The 18,128-nt window shown below is 35.5% G+C and overlaps 4 protein-coding genes across 7 annotated transcripts; 1 reads left to right on the top strand and 3 right to left on the bottom strand.

The window, feature by feature from the left end:
- Positions 1–4,814: 4,814 nt before the first annotated feature.
- LOC139778028 (dynein regulatory complex protein 11) lies at positions 4,815–11,853 on the bottom strand. 3 transcript variants are annotated; one of them, XM_071715777.1, is made up of 13 exons: positions 11,606–11,853; positions 11,318–11,522; positions 11,006–11,241; positions 9,676–10,226; positions 8,759–8,969; positions 8,156–8,433; positions 7,382–7,691; positions 6,719–7,003; positions 6,294–6,538; positions 5,603–5,890; positions 5,356–5,448; positions 5,144–5,261; positions 4,815–5,059 (listed from the first exon to the last, which is right to left on the bottom strand). In XM_071715777.1, the coding sequence occupies exons 4-13, from the start codon at positions 10,177–10,179 to the stop codon at positions 4,947–4,949; spliced, it is 2,445 nt and encodes an 814-aa protein (XP_071571878.1). In that variant the 5' UTR covers positions 10,180–10,226; positions 11,006–11,241; positions 11,318–11,522; positions 11,606–11,853; the 3' UTR covers positions 4,815–4,946. The 3 variants fall into 3 exon arrangements, with proteins under 3 accessions (XP_071571878.1, XP_071571877.1, XP_071571879.1); XM_071715776.1 differs by having other exon boundaries at positions 11,318–11,853; XM_071715778.1 differs by lacking the exon at positions 11,318–11,522.
- A 155-nt stretch (positions 11,854–12,008) lies between these two features.
- Positions 12,009–17,119, top strand: Csn3 (COP9 signalosome subunit 3). Of its 2 annotated transcripts, XM_071715783.1 has the most exons (5): positions 12,009–12,210; positions 12,468–12,728; positions 13,072–13,796; positions 14,197–14,461; positions 15,737–17,119. In XM_071715783.1, exons 1-5 carry the CDS (start codon positions 12,156–12,158, stop codon positions 15,739–15,741), a joined length of 1,311 nt encoding a protein of 436 aa, XP_071571884.1. In that variant the 5' UTR covers positions 12,009–12,155; the 3' UTR covers positions 15,742–17,119. The 2 variants fall into 2 exon arrangements, with proteins under 2 accessions (XP_071571884.1, XP_071571883.1); XM_071715782.1 differs by having other exon boundaries at positions 14,197–17,119.
- On the bottom strand, positions 15,718–16,369 carry Nrk1 (nicotinamide riboside kinase). The gene has a single exon (XM_071715786.1). The coding sequence runs from the start codon at positions 16,367–16,369 to the stop codon at positions 15,797–15,799; it is 573 nt and encodes a 190-aa protein (XP_071571887.1). The 3' UTR covers positions 15,718–15,796.
- On the bottom strand, positions 16,844–18,108 carry LOC139778036 (uncharacterized). The gene is made up of 4 exons (XM_071715787.1): positions 17,903–18,108; positions 17,689–17,787; positions 17,314–17,462; positions 16,844–17,086 (listed from the first exon to the last, which is right to left on the bottom strand). Exons 1-4 carry the CDS (start codon positions 17,964–17,966, stop codon positions 16,967–16,969), a joined length of 432 nt encoding a protein of 143 aa, XP_071571888.1. The 5' UTR covers positions 17,967–18,108; the 3' UTR covers positions 16,844–16,966.
- Positions 18,109–18,128: the final 20 nt, after the last annotated feature.

Genomic DNA, 18,128 nt, shown 5'->3' with positions numbered 1-18,128 from the left:
ACAAAGATAGATATATGATTTAACTATTAGTTAGATTACCAACAGGTTGGAACAACCGGCCCTCAGTTTTCAAGGAACACGAGAGTTTGAGATACAGATTTATATAACACGTACACAACGTTGTGACGTACGTTGATTTCAAGGTCCGAAATCTCTGTAATCATTTAAATAGAAGTGTCTTTGGAATATTTTTCCACTTGATCGATATAACGATCGGAAACGTTCAATAGATATACTTACAAGCATATACATACGAGTCATCAAATGTACGCGTTTGTGCATTATAGCTTATAGCGTTGAATATGTGCGTTTCGCACAGGTGTGCGTGTGTGTGCGTGTGTGTGTGTGTGTGTGTGTGTTGATACATTAACAGTAGTATATCGGTACTCGAGATTCTAGTAACTAGGAAAAACATAAAGGCCAATAATCGAGCAAACGGTGGATGTCTCAAATTTAAAAGTTTATTTCCATCTCAATAATACATACTAAGTACGTCGAGACATTTCGAACTTGGAACTACACAGAGTCTTCTTCAGCCGACAATAGTGTTAATTAAATAAATGAGCATAAGTTACGTAATAAATTAAAGATAATGTAATAAAATATTAGACGTACGTAGTATGTAAATATTATTTGAGATGGAAATAAACTTTTAAATTTGACATCCACTGTTTGCTCGATTATTGGCCTTTGTTTTACCTTTTACCTTTGTCAAGACACACGAGCGAGATCCTTTTAATTCTAGTAATTAGATTCGATGAAATTATACGGTCATTGACCAATTTTCGAAAGCGACCGAAGAAAACCTGAGGAAAGGGGTGCAAGGAATATTCGATAATAATTAATATTTAAGAGTCTCTCTCTCTCTCTCTCTTTCTCTCTTCATAAGAATTCAACGCTATAACGCACGGACGTGCGTTGCGTTCGGCTCGCAGTTGACTCTAAGTACTTTAATTTTGATTTTTCCAAAAACAAGCCAATATTTTCTTTTATAGCAGAGAAACATTTTTTTTAGTCTTCTAAATTCTAATTTATTATTCCGACTACAGAATTTGCATGTACGCCTTAATTGTATATCAAAGATACGTGCGGTAAAACATCGGTATGTAGAAAGTTCTATAGGAACTTTCATGAAGCTTTTTATTTTCAATCGCTTACAGTTTGGAAGGTATTACCTCGAAATTTCAGGAAAGAAGTTAAGGAAAGTTTTAAAGCAGTTTCTTAATTAGACTCTAAAATCAGATTTTAAATTAGTTGACGAATTTGTGATTAAAATTACGGTAATTTATAGTTCTCAACGCAACTATCTTGCATTGGGAATTAGACATATGTCTGTACCTATATAGGCGCACAACGCGAACGTGATGTAATCGATTCGTAATTCCACGAATTATCATGTAATGATTTCGTGAAAAACAGAAAAAAAAACAAACCTTTGATACATTTTACTCGACATTAAATTTAAAATCATATAAATAAAATGTAAGTAAATTTCTTATCGTCGCAAGGTCTGCGTTGCATAAATATTGTGGAAGTGATAAGTATACATTCGTATGATTTCGCGAGCATAGATAAAAATGATTCATGTAAGTATTGAACGATTGTTATAATAGACTGTATCAGTTTCACTTAAATTCAAATATAACGATAGGCATGACAAAACGATAAGAAAAATTTCACGCATATTCTATAAAATTTCGATTTTTTATTAATCATACAAGTTGTGGTTCAATCCTTTGTGTTTTAGATAGAATTTAACAATTTATGTTTACATATGGGGCATTCCATGCCAAATCGACTTGGGTTTAACTCTCGGATTTGGTCGGCGATTTTTTATGTTATTGTTCCAACTCTAAAATGTATTTAGATTTTTTTTAGATTTTTTTTTTTTATAAAATTGATTTAGTTAGAATTTTTTAAACCGATATATCGATGGCCACAATTTAAAAATCTGAAAAAATTCTCAAAAATCCTGTGTCAGTTATCAAAATTTTTAAACCTTGACCCAAAGTGGGCCCAAAGTGAGAATTTTTTCAAATCTTTTTGAAGCGATTTTCCATAATAAAAAAAATCACGTCGGAAAAATCTGAAAAAATTCTCAAAAATCCTGTTGTATATAAAAATGTTCAAGCAACAGCCTACTGTGAACTGACGTCTGCTTCTAATTTTTTTCAATATTTTTTTTTTAAACTCGAAAAAATTAGAAGCAAACGCCGGTCCACTTTGGATCAAGGTTTAAAAATTTTGATATCTGACACAGGATTTTAGAGGATTTTTCAGATTTTTAAATTGTGGCCATCGATATGTCGGTTAAAAAAATTATAACTAAATCAATTTTATAAAAAAAAATCTAAAAAAATCTAAGTGCATGTTAGAGCTGGAATAATAACATAAAAAATCGTCGACCAAATCCGAAAAGTCGATGGTCAAACCCAGATCGATTTAGCATGAAATGCCCCATATACAACTTTTCATTTTGCTGATGCTTTTTTTTATTTCTTAATTTCTTGAAATCTGACACATCCTTGTATTTAAACATAAAAGCGATTTTGTCTGAAAGTAATTTCGTTCGTGTACAGAAATTTGTAATATACTATAAAAAGGAAAAATAATAATTTTCTAAAAAAGATTTTTAATATATCTTACAAGGACCATCATCTTGTAATACGTACCTAATACGTATTAATTACACAAGGTCGCCTCCTTTTCTATATATAGAGGTTGATTTTAATCACTCTCATTAGGAATAGACAAATATATATATATATAGACGTATGATGAAAATCCAGGTGATTTAGATAACAACTTTTTGAAAAATAGAAAAAGGCAAAACTCTATACTCAAGAAACAATAGTAAAATAATAATAATAAATATTATAATATATTATGTATAATTTTGTAAAATAATTAAGACTAATTATTTGTATAATTAAGACTATTTTTACTTGGAGAGATATACTTTAAGATAATCACATTTAAATTTATTCGTATTAAAATTTATATTAATTCAAAAATCATATTATATTAAAATCCAAGATTAAATTTATTTATTTCCACACATTTATTTCTACTTATCAAAAGAACAAATAATTCAAAAGGAAAAATATATTTAACCCCCAAAATATATCATCCCCAAAGTTTGTACAAGTTTGTATTTCTGAATCACCCTGTACATCTATTGCAGTATTGAAGGTTTATTATTAATATAATCCTATTTCAGACTTTCTATCCAAAAGTTCTCTGTTAAATACGTGTTAAGGTATTAAGAAATAATATCATCGAAACACTGAAATATGCAATTGTTTATTCAGATAGGTACGTAAAAGACCTATATTTTATTTTCTTATAGTTGGAAAAAGATAAATTAAGATTAATATAAGCAATGGATTAATATGCACGATGAGGTAGAATCATTGTTTTTTAAAGAGTTTAAATTAAGGATTATCCCGAGAGAATTTATCATCGCTAGAAAAGACAAAATAAAATTTTGTTGTGCAGCGTACAAATTTAAGTGTATAGATTCTGTGATTGTGTGATGTTTACACAATGATTTTCTTTCAAAATAACAATAGTTTCGACTAAAACGATAGTCAAATAACAACGCGTCTACCGCGAAGAAAGTGCTCGAGATAACTAAATCGTCGGGCTTAACGCTTAACGAGACCTTTGTGGTACCGTCCAAAGGCAAGCAGGAGGCATCCTGTTTAGCACCGCAGATGCCACTTTGTAAGTGACGATACGACGACGATACGAGTGTTGCAGTTGCTCTAATCTAAACTCGACGTTGATTTTGATATCGACACTCGACAGGGAAATGCCGTGCCGCGACGGCGCGCGGGGCGCGGCGCGCGGCGACGCGACGGAGATACATGCTATCGAGATAATCGATTATTCGGCATGCAGTCTCGTGTGCTCCGTCACGCAATGTATCACGTGGAAGCGATTACGAGAATGAAATCACACGCCGATTCACACGGGCGAGTCGTGATCCAAAATTATTATAAATTTTATTATTCTAAAAATTATTATAATTGTCATACAGTAAGTAAAAGAATGTTAGTAATAAATAAAAAATCACTGACGTATAAAGAATCAAGGGTGCTCTAGAGAAAGACAATATTTGCTTGCGCTTTATAGAAAAAACAATGTTTGTTCTATAAACAATTTATTGTAGTGTAATTCTCTCTCTCGCGGAGAATTACACTATCCGTTTTATAGAAAAATAATATATATTTTTTATACATATATATATATATATATATAATATATATTAAAAACTAAAAAAAACTTTGTTTTATAGATATATATATGTGTATTTGTAGATTAATTGATGTAAGTATCTTGTCTATTATTTCAAAAAATGCGTAATTTCAAATGGCGTAATAGTCTGATGACTCTTTGACCTGTGACATAAAGACAACGATCGATCATGTGTTCGATCATGTGTGCAATTTAATTCGTCAGATAGATGGATGTTTCATGACAGTGCACAGTGTGGCGTACGAAATGAGCAATAATCTCATATCCGATTTCAATAAACAGAAAATCTGCATATTTTTATTTTACATTTTCTACGTATCTTTGATATGTAGAATATTAAGTAAATACTAATAGTAAAATTGATAATAGTAAAATATAAAGAATCAAATTCTTAATGTTATACTTTATATATATTTAAATAATTACTGTATATATTTATAATTTTTTATGCACGAAGCAATATCGCTTCGCATATAAAGTATTAATTTTGCTATTTCAGACAGCAGAAAATCTGCAAGTTATATGAGCAAGATTAGAAAGAAACAAAAGTAGAGCATGCTGAAATTCTTTATTTACTCCTACCTCACTGACTTTTATTATGTATTATGAATTTCTTTAAGGCTATAATCGATAATATATCGTATAAAATATGGATTCTTTTACATGGGAGAGCTTTACTGTATCCATTATTTCCCTCCTTTTTTCTTTTTCTGCGACTCGTTTGCTTCGTTCAACTTTTCTAGTTCCAACTCCAAAGCTCTTTGCTTCCGCCGACACGTTGGCGTTTTGGAAAACCAGGCTGTAACATTTAATTCCAAATTTAAACCTGCTAAAAGTCTAGGCACTTGCTATCCCATGCGCTACGTATCAATTGATCACGAACCTAGAAACGCATCTTCCTCTTCGCGATACACTGGATCCTTGAAACTCAACGCATTCACCAATTCCACATGCGTCAAAGGATGAGTTCGTAATTGTACCATACGCTTTGTAGTCATTATCTGTATCGTAATACGCGAATGAAGGTTAAATTTAAGATAATTTAAGATATTGTAAGCACTGATAACGTTGATATTTGTAATTCAGATTATCAACCTCGTTGATCGCTGCTAAAATAGTTCCTATTGTGAAACCGTCGCACGCTTTGGCCATTGCTGACGTATCAAATTGTCGACTAATACCCGAATACTATAAAAACAAGATTTTTGATGTGTAAAAAATCAAAATTGGGCAATTATTGTTAAATGATTGATATATGAATTAATATATTAATTAAAGATGATAAATTTTCTTTAAATAGCAATTCGTAAAAGACGATTTCAAGCGATTTTGTACAACTCACTTTGTACAACAAATCTTTCCATATAAAAGACACGGTGCCGTAATCCGGTCTAGGAATATATATGACTTTGTCGTAAGTCTGATATAAGAGCTTTGGATCACCATCCCAAGGCTTATTAGATGTCCCGATAAACAAAACTCTGTCTTCACCCGTGATATTCTTCACCAGTTTTGGTAAATCTTTTCTCAAACGTTTCGGATCGGTCTTATCTGTTTTCGCTACTTTCTTCACAAACGGCTTTTCCGCGTCGTCCATGAAGATTACTGACGGCTGCAGTAATCGCGATACCTTCGACAGTACAGAATTACTTAATACAATATTGTATATATAGTCTTGTACAGACAGAAGATTAGATATCAGCTTAGACCATCATGATTGGTCGAACTTTAACTATATTTCTAAGAATCAAATATCAACTGTACTGAAACTGGAATAAATAATCGCAGATAATTTTATTACATATTTACATGGAAACGCGAACTCAAGAACTCTCTCCCCGCTCTCCTCAAGCTCCCCGCCTCTCCTGATTTTAATGAACGTTGATACAAATACTCAAGTACTACGAACTACGATTCCAATATATTATAATTTTTCAAAATCGAATGATTATCCGGAGTACATATACAATACACATACATACGCGCGTACCGACTATCAAGATGTTTCTAGAATCTAGAGCTTTAGTACGAACCTTCGAGATCAGATGAACGAGCATAATCAAACCCGACTTGCCAGGATACTTGCCAGCGATATTCGCCGGCGTAATGTCAAAAAGCGTAGCTCCAAGTTCCGTACAAATCGCGTTCACCAAGAGTTTTTTGCCGCTGCCGTGCGGACCAGCTATCAGAACTGATCTCACGAGAGGTGTGAGTTCTCTGAGGACTTGATTGCCTACCGGAAGTATACAGTATTCGGCGACCAACTGCCTTATGTCGCCTAACGTAATTTAATTAATTATTATAAAAGATATATGCTCTCCCCAAACCGGGATTTGGAAATATTTCGATGACAGATCTTTTGGCAAATTTTTTTCTTAGCAAAAATATCGGGAGGCAGACTTTTATATTTGTTAACGAAATAACAATGAAATTTAAGTGCTATGCTATTTAAATGTACCGAGTGTCGGAAGAGGATCTTTCTCCTTCATACGAAGATCGTGATTAGCGAAAGACTTTTCACCCTCGAACTCGTCTAACGAAACTTGACGGTGAAGCTTAATAATTCCTTGTGTGAGAAGCTCCTCGAAAAGAGATTCGGTCGTTCTATCGGGTGTTAGATCTTTCTCCTTCTTCTTTTTATTTTTCTTTCCGCTCCTGCGAACTCGCTTCTGAGGTTTCTTGGCGCGTTTCCCTTTGAAACCTTTGTCTCTATCTAACGCAAGCTGAAGAGCCTCTATATCGCCTAATCGTAATATCATATCGCGTTATTACCAGTCATACGGACGTCGAAAAATTATCGCGTCGTGCTAATCTGAATATAAACATAATCTCAATAAAACAGCATCTTCCCTTTGTATATAATACAATCCTTTACAATTCCTTGCAGTAACTTTTAACCAGTACAACAGAATGAGTGGTTGTTACATCGAATATGGCAGTACAAAATAATAATGAATATGTTACTTTTCGATAAGAGATAAGAAGGAAAGAGCATTTTAAATAAAGAGAAATTGAGATAAAAAGAATGAGAAACAAACTGATTTAAATCGAATCGATATTCTTGTGTCGCTTTCAGTTTTGATCTCGATTATTCTTTCTTGAGCAATAAATATCCATTTACCTCTCATCGCCTGATCCACAACTACTCTGATCTGGTCCTCGATTTCCTTCGTTTTCTCCGCTTCTATCATATCGCGATAAGGCAATTGCATCGGGTTCGCGGATTCATCCTTGTCCTTCCAAACGTTCTGATACTCTTGATTCGCGTGAATCAATTCCGGCAGAAAGTTAGAAGGAACAGGTTTGAATCCTAAATCCGTCTCGTCCTCCGACTGCTCCGTTTCGCTGTCTTTCTTCGATTTTGAGCGTTTCGATTTCTTTGATTCCTTCGACGATACCGCCGTGGACTTACTCACGGTACTCTCGGTTCCCTGTAACAAAGGAAGTACGCTAAGAACAAAATCCAGTTATAAACGCACTACAACGCAATAAAATTGTTTTAATCGGCCGTGAAACTTTGTAGATACAAATTAAACATTCGATTACATAAGGGGTGCATTCTGTTTCATCACACATGATGCGCATAATGCATCATTTATCCTAGCTTGTTTAACATTCGGTGATTCGGTGAACAACAAGGATAAATGATGCATTATGTGCATCATGTGTGAAACGGAATGCACCCAAGATATCCCTCATGCTAATTCGATTTGATAATCACTTATTATGTTGTTAATATGTATGTAATGCAATTTAAACATAAAAAATGAGTTATCATGAAAGTTGATGCGATTTAACTTGTACATGCATCTTATTAATTCTTATTCTCTATTATATGCGCGCGCGCGCGCGTGTGTGTGTGTGTGTGTGTGTGTGTGTGTTCGGTATTGTTTACCTGTCTACTGAAAATCATACGCGAACCTCCGCTTTCGGCGGATGGTAAGTCAGGTATTTTTCCAGTTTGTTGAAAATAAGTGTCGATCCAATTTCGAATTTCACTCCTTATATTTTCCTCCATAATAGCGCTTCTCTCCTTGCGAATTCTCTCAGCGGCCTCTAGAATCAGGTCCTCGTATTGTCGTTGAAAATCCACCTGCTTTTCGTATCTCTGCTGTTTCAGTCTTTCCGCTTGCCTGGCACTCTTCGTGATCACTTGACTAGGCTGTAGCATTCCTTTCGACATAATTAACACGTTGATACGTGAATCGAATAAAACGCTGCGAGTGTTCTCGACTCTCCATCGAAATAGACAAATATTATAAATCTACGCTTCTACAGAGCGGGGTGAAAATGACTAAATTTTTCATAATTTTATGTTATTTTTATCTTTTCCTTTTTTGTCTTTTCGAAAGGGACAGGCTAGAGCGAGATTTATCACAACCGGGGAAATTTAACAGAAATATTGCAGCATGCGCGGAAATGATGATCGAATTTTTATTTATCGAACGAAAAAATCAAAATCTCGACGGAATTAAATTACGTCGCGATTATTTCTTACCTATAAGTAACATCTCCTCGAGGCGCCTCTTGCGAATGTAACATCTAGTGATATATCCTTTCCACACCTTTTGAATTTTCAGTGCCGCGAGCTTCTTGCTCGCTTCATCCTTTTCTTCCATTTCTGGCTTGGTAGTCGATCTTTCTTTCATTTCGCGAACTTCTTTCATAAATTGAAACCGCAGTCTACCTTGTCTCGCTCGTTCGTGAGCCTGAAGCATTAAAGTTTACGGTTAAGGCTTGAAACGTCTCTTTTAGATGAAGATGATGAGTAAAAGTAAATACTATATACGAAAGCGGCATCATTATGGATGCGATGCTGTCTTTGCAGATATAAGATTTATATTATATGAAGAAAAATCTCGATCGAATAAGGAGACGCGACAACCCGACGCAACCGACAACCACACAGATGATAAAGTTTAGATCCATTTTGATTCATAGCAAACTTTTATTCTATATTTATTACTAAATAGGAAAAATGCAAAATAAAAAGAGATATTTTTAAAATATAAATAAGAGAGAGTATAATATTTTATTATATATATATATATATATATATTCCATTCCATTCGGAAACTTTAACTATACTAGTCTGGTAGAAGGCCTTGCGCCTTGCGCCGGGCAGAGAGGATCTCTCTGCGCCGGGTGAAGACACTGAACTACTGAAGACCATGTCAAGATGTTGCCGATCGCAAAAAACACGTGTGACGAATGTTTAAATTTATTAATTCTTCCGATCCATCCGTCAGAGTAGTCAGACGTGTCCATTGTATCGCGTTTCAGGATTCGTGTCGGTGCTACAGCTTTTGACTCTACTTCTTGGAAAGGAGAGGGGAAAGGGAAAGGTAAAGGTAAAGGTAAAGTTTGGCGACTGCAATGTAAACAGTAGAGTACTTTGATTTTCTTGTGGCTCACCTGAATAAGTCGTACAGCCTGGGACTCGGTAATCTGTCTGGGCACAACGATCTCGTGAAGCGCGCCCAGATTTCGGAGCGTGTCCTCTACGAATTTCCGTCTCTCTTCGATCTCCGCGATTCGATCGCGTCTGTAGTAGCTCGGTATCCGGATCTCGGCCTCCTGCGGCGTCACGCCGCACTCGATCAGCACGTCGTCGTAATAGCTGTGCTCCGAGAGATCGATATTGACCAGTTCGTGCTTCAACTCCAACACTCTGCCCAGAGTCGCGTTCAACGATTTCTTCATCAGCAGCCGCTTCTGAGGCTGTATCACTTGATCGTAGCATTCCTCGAGTTTGTTACACGTTAGGATATATCTCACGTACAACGCCGCGACGACGTCGTGCGCCTTTTTACGATCCTTTTGCGGCTTCGCCCCATGAAGCACCGTGTCCGCCTGAATCGTCTCAGCGAGCGACATTTGGGCCCTTCTCCAAAGCTCGTCGTACGTCGCGTTCGACATACTCTAGCTTCTTAATTAGTTCTTAAGAGAATCGAACCCACCTCCACCTTCAACAATCAACAGCGTTCGAAAGTTTTACCCCGTACACCCCGTTATCAATTGTTAGCTGCGGATAATCGATAATTGTCTTCGTCGGCTACCTAGCAACACGTGTTATACGGATCGGAAATTCGGAATTATTCGGGAGAATGGAATGATGGGGGGAAACGCGTGTTGTTTGTCGGACATGGCGATGTACACGTAGTACGTACATCACACGTGAAAGGAATTTTATTGTCGATCAATTGTCGAAACCAAATTTACGTGCCCCCCTATATATATTCTGTACATATTATATACATATATAATAGTACACATAAACGATACTGATTGTATGATTGAATTAATGTGAGCGCGGACGATTACACGTTTCGATAAATCAAACGTATAACATACATATGTGTTTCTTTGTATTTTATTTACAAATATTTATTCAAAAATAGAAAATTGACAAAACTATATACGAAGTTGAAGACTTAGAAATATACCAGCTATCGCGAATTATCGCACCTTAAAAATAAAACGAATGGTTCAAACAGATCCGAACAAAAACGGCAAAATTAATTGCGCGCTAAATACGCTAAATAAAAAATTGTCGTTATATTAAATATAGTCGAAATGTTTTTTCGTTAAACAGAAATAGACACGTACTTTTGAAATTATATACTACGCTATTCCGATATCAGACTAATTGTAAGAAAACTGATGCTGATTCTTTCGATCTGCCTTTATTGTTTTCGAGTGTCGACAATCAAAGAAGATATTTCCAATATTTCTCCATAATTACATCGCTCGCGGGAAATGAAGAGGCTGGCCGGGTGGCCAGTTCCAGGCTGCTCCAATTGTCCCCAGCTGGTCGAACGGACGATCGACGGACGACGAAATCGATGATCCAACCAGTTGTTTCTTCACGCTTTTCTTTTTTTTCTTCGCTTGGAGAGGTCCAGGAACCCAGGTACTCCCAGCTCCCAGCTCCCAGCACTACCAGCAGGGGTGCCGAAATATCACTCGAATGCTGAAAATCTATATAGTGCACGTTATAACATATATCCTGTAGAGTATAGGATTTTCAGCCCTTGAGTGACATTTCTGAACGCACCCCAGGCCCCAGGCCACTCAGCCACTCTGCCAGCAGCAGGGTGCGTCAGTGCGTCACGTCACGCGATCATATATTCCGCACCCTGTGCCATTCCTACTCCCTATGTCCCTATTAGCAGAGAGGTTCCTCTGATCCCTCTGCTATTAGTCCTATTTCATCCGATCAAGATATTTCATTCTGTCTGATGTGAGTGAAGTCAAACTCCCTTTTTTTTTAGAAATTTTTTTATTTTTTAAAGTTGTTCCAGATTGTGTTCTAATTAACTTTATATCACATTACAAGACTTACGGAATTATCCTTCTGGAACAATTATGTTTGGAACAATTTGACTCGGGAACACATCTCCTGTTCAGTCGGACTGAACTGGAAGAGCGGACTGGAGAGGACTGAATCAGTCCTCTCCAGTCCTCTCTTCCTGTTTGACCACGTTGCGATTGACGACAGCCATTCACAGCCCCCGGTGCCTGGAGTTTTTCCACTGAATCAGCCAATCAGATATTTTTATTTTAAATCAGCCAATTGACGGCGTGGTCAATTGAGTCCCACTTTCCCGCTAGTCCCGCCAAACGCCAATCGCCAAGTCCCGCGCTACTCGCTAGACAGTCTAGCCACTCTAGCCCAGTCCCAGGTCCCAGAGTCCCAGTCTAGTAGCCACTGCGTTCTGTTGTTCTCTACAGTGAACAGTCTACGTTTCTACCTCCGTTTCAAAACGTCGTTTGATTTCATTGTCAGCCGAATGTGGCCGAATGTTTGCTCGCGATCGCGAATGTAACCTAAGTAATAAGTAGGCTATCGCCAACCGTTGACCGAAGGTGATGTTAAGAGAACATTCGCAGTAATGGCATCGGCATTGGAGCAGTTTGTAAATAACGTTCGAACGCTTTCGAAGCAAGGTATGGCCAAGTCCTCAGTCCTGGGTTCTAGGTATTGCGAAATCGCTTGATGCGTCAAACTTAACCTCAAAATGACAAAAAACGAAGCGAAACGTGAAGCATTTCCAACACATTTACAGAGTTTCCCTTGAAGGAAAAGCTTTCGATGTTAAATTCGATTCGGATATTTAGTAATAGCTCTCTTAGCTGTATATAAATGAACATTTAGATAAAAAAGAATTTTATATTACCACTATATAACCTGTTTGCGTGTACAGGCAATTTTAGAGAACTGTATGACATCATAAGCAAAAGCGTCGAAGTATTAACGAAGAATGGGCAACACTTGGACAATGTTTTGGAAACATTGGATCTGCAGCAACATTCGTTAGGTATCTTGGCGGTGCTCTGCGCAAAATTTTCACTGCCTAATCCTAACGGTGGGAATAATCCTGATGTGCATAAACTCTTGTTTAATCAGGTTCAGGAGTTTATTATCGGCTGTAATGGAGAGCAAGTTAGATTTGCGCCAGATACATGTGAGTGTGTATCAGATTTTCCACTATAATTTTGATTAAGGTGTCATTAAAACAATTATGTATTCCATACATTTATTTCAATTGTAGCTATAAGATACCACTCGTGAATTTACACTTGTTAATGTGAATTTAGTCCACTAACTTTCCTCATTGTTAAAAGAGCAAGTATCCCTTTTAATGCACCTGCCTGAAAACTATTTTCCTGGAATTTTACTACAAAATTTTCAAAATTGAGTTAAATATAAACTTTGAATAACCTAATTATGAAAATTTTGTAGTAAAAAATCGTTTTAATTACATTTATTTCTTGTTATATGCGACATTAATAAAATTCTTTTTACAGACGCAGACTTATGTCATCTGTTTACACAGAGCTTAGTCGAGTCAAAAACACCGTTACGTGGAATAGAATTGTTACGCCGTGGAATACGCAAGATACAACTCTTCGACAGTCAGCTGACTTCGATACATGCAGATCTTTGCCAATTATGTCTTCTATCCAAGTGTTTTAAACCGGCGCTCGAATTTCTTGACATAGATGTCACTGGCATTAGCCAGGAAGGAGGCCAGTTTGATTCAAAATATTTCCTATTGTACTACTATTATGGCGGCATGATATATACAGCCCTAAAGAATTACGATCGGGCGTTATATTTCTTTGAAGTGTGCGTAACGACGCCTGCCATGGCAGTTAGCTACATCATGCTGGAGGCCTACAAAAAGTACATTTTGATCTCGCTGATATTACATGGAAAAGTATTAAATCTGCCGAGATATACGAGCCAGGTGATCAACAGATACATCAAACCGTTGAGCCAGCAATATCAGGAATTGGCTACGGCCTACCTGGTTAATAGCTGCGAAGAAGTACAGAGCATTATCACCAAGTATCAACAAGTATTTGTGAGGGATCACAACTTGGGACTTGTGAAACAGGTGCTCGCTTACTTGTATAAGAAAAATATACAGAGGCTGACCAAGACTTTCCTAACACTTAGCTTAAGTGACGTTGCAAGCAGAGTTCAATTGTCAGGACCCGCTGAAGCGGAAAAATACATTTTAAACATGGTGAGTTATCTGTCGTCCGCAATATATAATAAATGTCTGGAAATCATCGACCTATAATTTTCGAGTTATAGATTCTTTGATAAATTTGACATTTTCTCAGTACAAAGATATTCCCTTTTCTCTTCTCTATGTTAAAACTTAATTCCAGTGAACGATAAGATTTTATTCTTTACCAATTCTCTAAAATAAAAATTTTTCATTATCTTTACTTTCTCAATCACTGAAGAAGAGTCATTTTTATTCCCCCCCCTCCCCCCCCCCCCAAGAAAAAAGAGACATAAACTTTCCTAACAAATGAAAAAGATTTGTCTCTAAAGTTAGCTATATAGTACTATGAAGCACTTTACGCACAATATCTATAAATTGATATTATTTACTAGCTTTGCTCATGTATTTTTAGATTGAAGATGGTGAAATTTTTGCAACTATTAATCAAAAAGATGGTATGGTAGTATTTCACGACGATCCTGAAAAATATAATTCACCACAGATGCTTGCAAATTTTGAGAAGGAAATGGCAGCATGCACAGAACTAGATAAACGAGTACTAGAGATGGAAGAGGAGGTTGTCCTTACCCCGCAATACGTTCGTAAAGCTTGCGGACAAAACGATCAAGATGATCAAGCCGCTGGACCTGCACCAACAAACGTCACAAATGCGCAAGGTCAAATTAAACAAAACACCTATTCTATGTAACATATATATGTCGTTGTGTGTTATCTTTATTAAAAAATAATGAGAAATCACGAAAAATCTTGTTGAGAGTCAAAGACTTCAATATCTGAAAGCTTGTTTTTTGAATGACGATAGTAATTAGGGAAATATTTTCGCGACTTTCTTGGGCGTCGCCTATTTTGTAAACAATTTATGAATAAGAATTTTTTTTTATATATATAGGTTGAATTAAGTTACAATGATATATGTATATATACGTTACAGAGATTTTATTTTATTATTATTTATAATTATACAGATTGATGAGATATACCGTAATGTTATATTATTACTCACAATTTATATCTTTGCAAAATAGCAATTATGCAAAATCATACATTTATCAAAATCTCTGTAACATATATAATTTGAAACTAGGTCTACACAAATCCATGATTATTCATATGAAATAGTTAGCTTCTTCAAAGTATTCTCATGCCCATTGTTATAAAAAAAAGTAATAAATGATTCATTTTGTACAAGATAGTTTCAAATTGCTAGTCAACTTGTAGTATGTCCAAAACTTGGTAAAATATCCAAGAGACTTCGCTGTTAAAATTACTATATACATACTGCAACTATGGAAATTAATACACAGCAATATTTTGTTGCAAAAATTATTGCACTTTTAATATTACTTAAAGCACAAAAGATTCAGGTTTATATATACGTGTACGCATATACATATATACAAGTTAATTGGTAAATATTATACGAAACGTTAAAAGTAAACACTTTATTTAAAAGGAAAAAATCTTTACGGAAAAATATCAAAGAGGAGCTTTATAAATTATTGAAATTTGTTAAGGTTAGTTGCTGAAATCAGTATGATAAGAATCAGTTTAAATTTATGGACGATATTCGTCTATGGGAAACCGTCGCGTCTATGCCAAAGTTGAAGACAATTGTCTGCATGGTTGTCGAGTAATTATTGAAGTTATATTACTCTTATACACGGGTGACATAGCAAAAATGTTATGACACCTGTAATGTACCTCTCAAAAGGATATTAAAAATAAAACAGCATATTGTAGCTGTTTCGCGTAAAGCTATCAAGCACGCTACGGAGAGCGTGTATTTGAGTCGGTCCTGATAAATGAGCGCCAATAAGTATAACTTCAATAATTCCTCCTTAATTTGCGATATTAAATATCTTGGCAAGGTCCACTTAATTTTTCATATCTTTCGGAATGCATAAAAGAAAACTTGTCTTTTTTTGTTTCAGGCTGATGATACTCATATAATTTGAATTTAATCATAAGAGAAGTTAAACCGAGTTACATTTTTAAGATAATAATTGACTAATTTCGTTGGAGACTCCTTCATAAATTTCTTCCATATCCTTGGATCCATCGATGAACGTTATAGTTTTACACATCTCGTTTCGTACAACTTCATTTTTATACTTAACATATTCAGGCCACACTATTTTATCAAAATATCCCGGTACATCAGGCGGTTCGTATATACGATTTTTTCTTCGTTCCCAACATTGCTCCTTCGTCAACGTTAAAAAGTATTTACAGTCACACAAATCTGCGATGGCCTTATGTTTAAAGAGCAAAAAACCATCCAGTATCAGTAGCATCTTCGAATCCGTCGCATATCTTCCGGGAGATTCAAGTATCTTTATAACGTCCGAATACATTTTCTGCATATCCAAACTCGTTATCAATTCCCAGTTTATGTGATTTAATTCCTGTATCTTAACGTGACGTGGATCGTCCGGTAACAAAAAATAATCGTCTTGGCGCAACGTAATAGATGTTGGAAAATTGTCGCGGATCTTATCAGCCAACGTACTTTTTCCACTACAGGTTGCTCCAGATATACCAACGATCAACCACTGTTTCGACATTTTCAATTTGCCAGTTTTGTAGCAGTGCTCGACGTGATACAGAAACAAAAGTTTACTCTATTGAACAATTTGGAGTAAACGTGGAATGTGATGTAGCGCATCGTTATATAACAAACATTCACCGTTACGGCAATTATATTCGTGCATGTATATCACGTGGTTGTATGTATAAGTATTTAGTATTATGCAACACAACGTATATGATGACGCATTACGATGATAACATAGCCAATATCACTATATGTTTTGATAACTTGTTACTGAAGTTCTACTCCACTTTCTCTATTTTATAAAATAAGTACGGTTTCACATGATACACGGTAAAGAGTATCAAACCACCGATGAAAATTAGTCCGAGACTCGCGGGAATTACGAGGGCCAGATCATGCGAGTAAAAAAGAGATTTCAATCTATCGTCATCGATGAACGGCAGACCGATTACCCACACGGTATAATACAGAAACAAGACAAATGTCAATATTAATACTGCTTTTCCTTTTTGACGATCGCTGTCGAACATTGTTGATCGTTTCTATTTTAATTTTGTCTCAGTTTGCATATTGCGCTATTCCTTACAATTCAATGTCACTATCAATATCATTCCACATATTCTCGCTCAAACTTGTTGAAATCTTCTTCCGTGAAAGCTGTTTCTTCCGATTCCTTGGGTTTTTCTTGTTGTTGAATGTATCTCTTTCCTACAGCACGTTGCAACAGCTAAAAAATATATTATTTCATGGATTAAGAATATATTTCAGGAATATACATTACTCGCGAGAAGCCTATTTGTTTTTGTTTTCAATTTAAAAAATTATCTCTTTTTTTAACTTTAAATAAATGGTCAAGTTTCTTTACGTCATACCCAATAGAGAAGCAAGATAATATCTATAAAAGGTATGAGAAATACAGGCTTAAAAAGTTTATAAGACATAAATTTCTCATACACTATTTGCTGTTCCAGGATTTATCCGATTACTACTAAGTAAAAGGAGTCGTTGTACATTTTCGTCGGTAGGATCTTTTTGAGTAGCTAAGCGTTTCTGAGTCTCGTAAACAGTAGTTTTGCTGGATCGACCCAAAATAGTACCGAGATCTATAAAAAGAAAGCATAATTTTATTTAATTTTTCCTATGTATCTATCCAGTATATAATTTAATAACACGATAATCACATGAGAGATTATATTAAAATATTATAATTAAATAATCTACTTATTTTCTAATCTACAATTATATGAAAGGTAGGAACAGTAAAAACATTTTTTTTAATATAAAATTTATTTATTAGATTGTGCATGCTTAAATGACTGATTCGATAACCTGTCTTATCGTTTTTAGAGATGACCCTGTGTTTAGTGGGAATTAGATCCAAGGCTCCTTTATATCTGATATCCTTACGTTTCTTCTTCTTCCTTTGCTCTGTAAGTTGTCGTGTGAAATAAATACTTCTATATACAATTGATTTATAAATATATATATATATATATACACACACACACACACACACGTGATTTTAATATATATATAAACTAACCTTTCTGCAAATCTTTCTCGTAACCAAATAATTCTAAGCTTTTATGCACGAGTGAATTAGACATTTCTCTGAACGTCACGATACTGCAATTTAATTTTTACAATGTCGCAGATTACTCATTAAATCGCTAAAAGACATTATTAACGAGATTATGCTGAGACCGATTAGACGCTGCTGCTACTACACGTTAACACGCTACACGCTGCTACACGTGATCTTTTCCATA

Source organism: Temnothorax nylanderi, unplaced genomic scaffold (assembly GCF_030848795.1).
Source record: "Temnothorax nylanderi isolate EJ_2023f unplaced genomic scaffold, tnyl_v1.0 TNYL_tig0171_pilon, whole genome shotgun sequence".
Classification (NCBI taxonomy): Eukaryota; Metazoa; Arthropoda; class Insecta; order Hymenoptera; family Formicidae; genus Temnothorax; species Temnothorax nylanderi.
The sequence above is the reverse complement of the archived record's forward strand: the minus strand, read 5'-3'. Positions and strand labels throughout refer to the sequence as shown.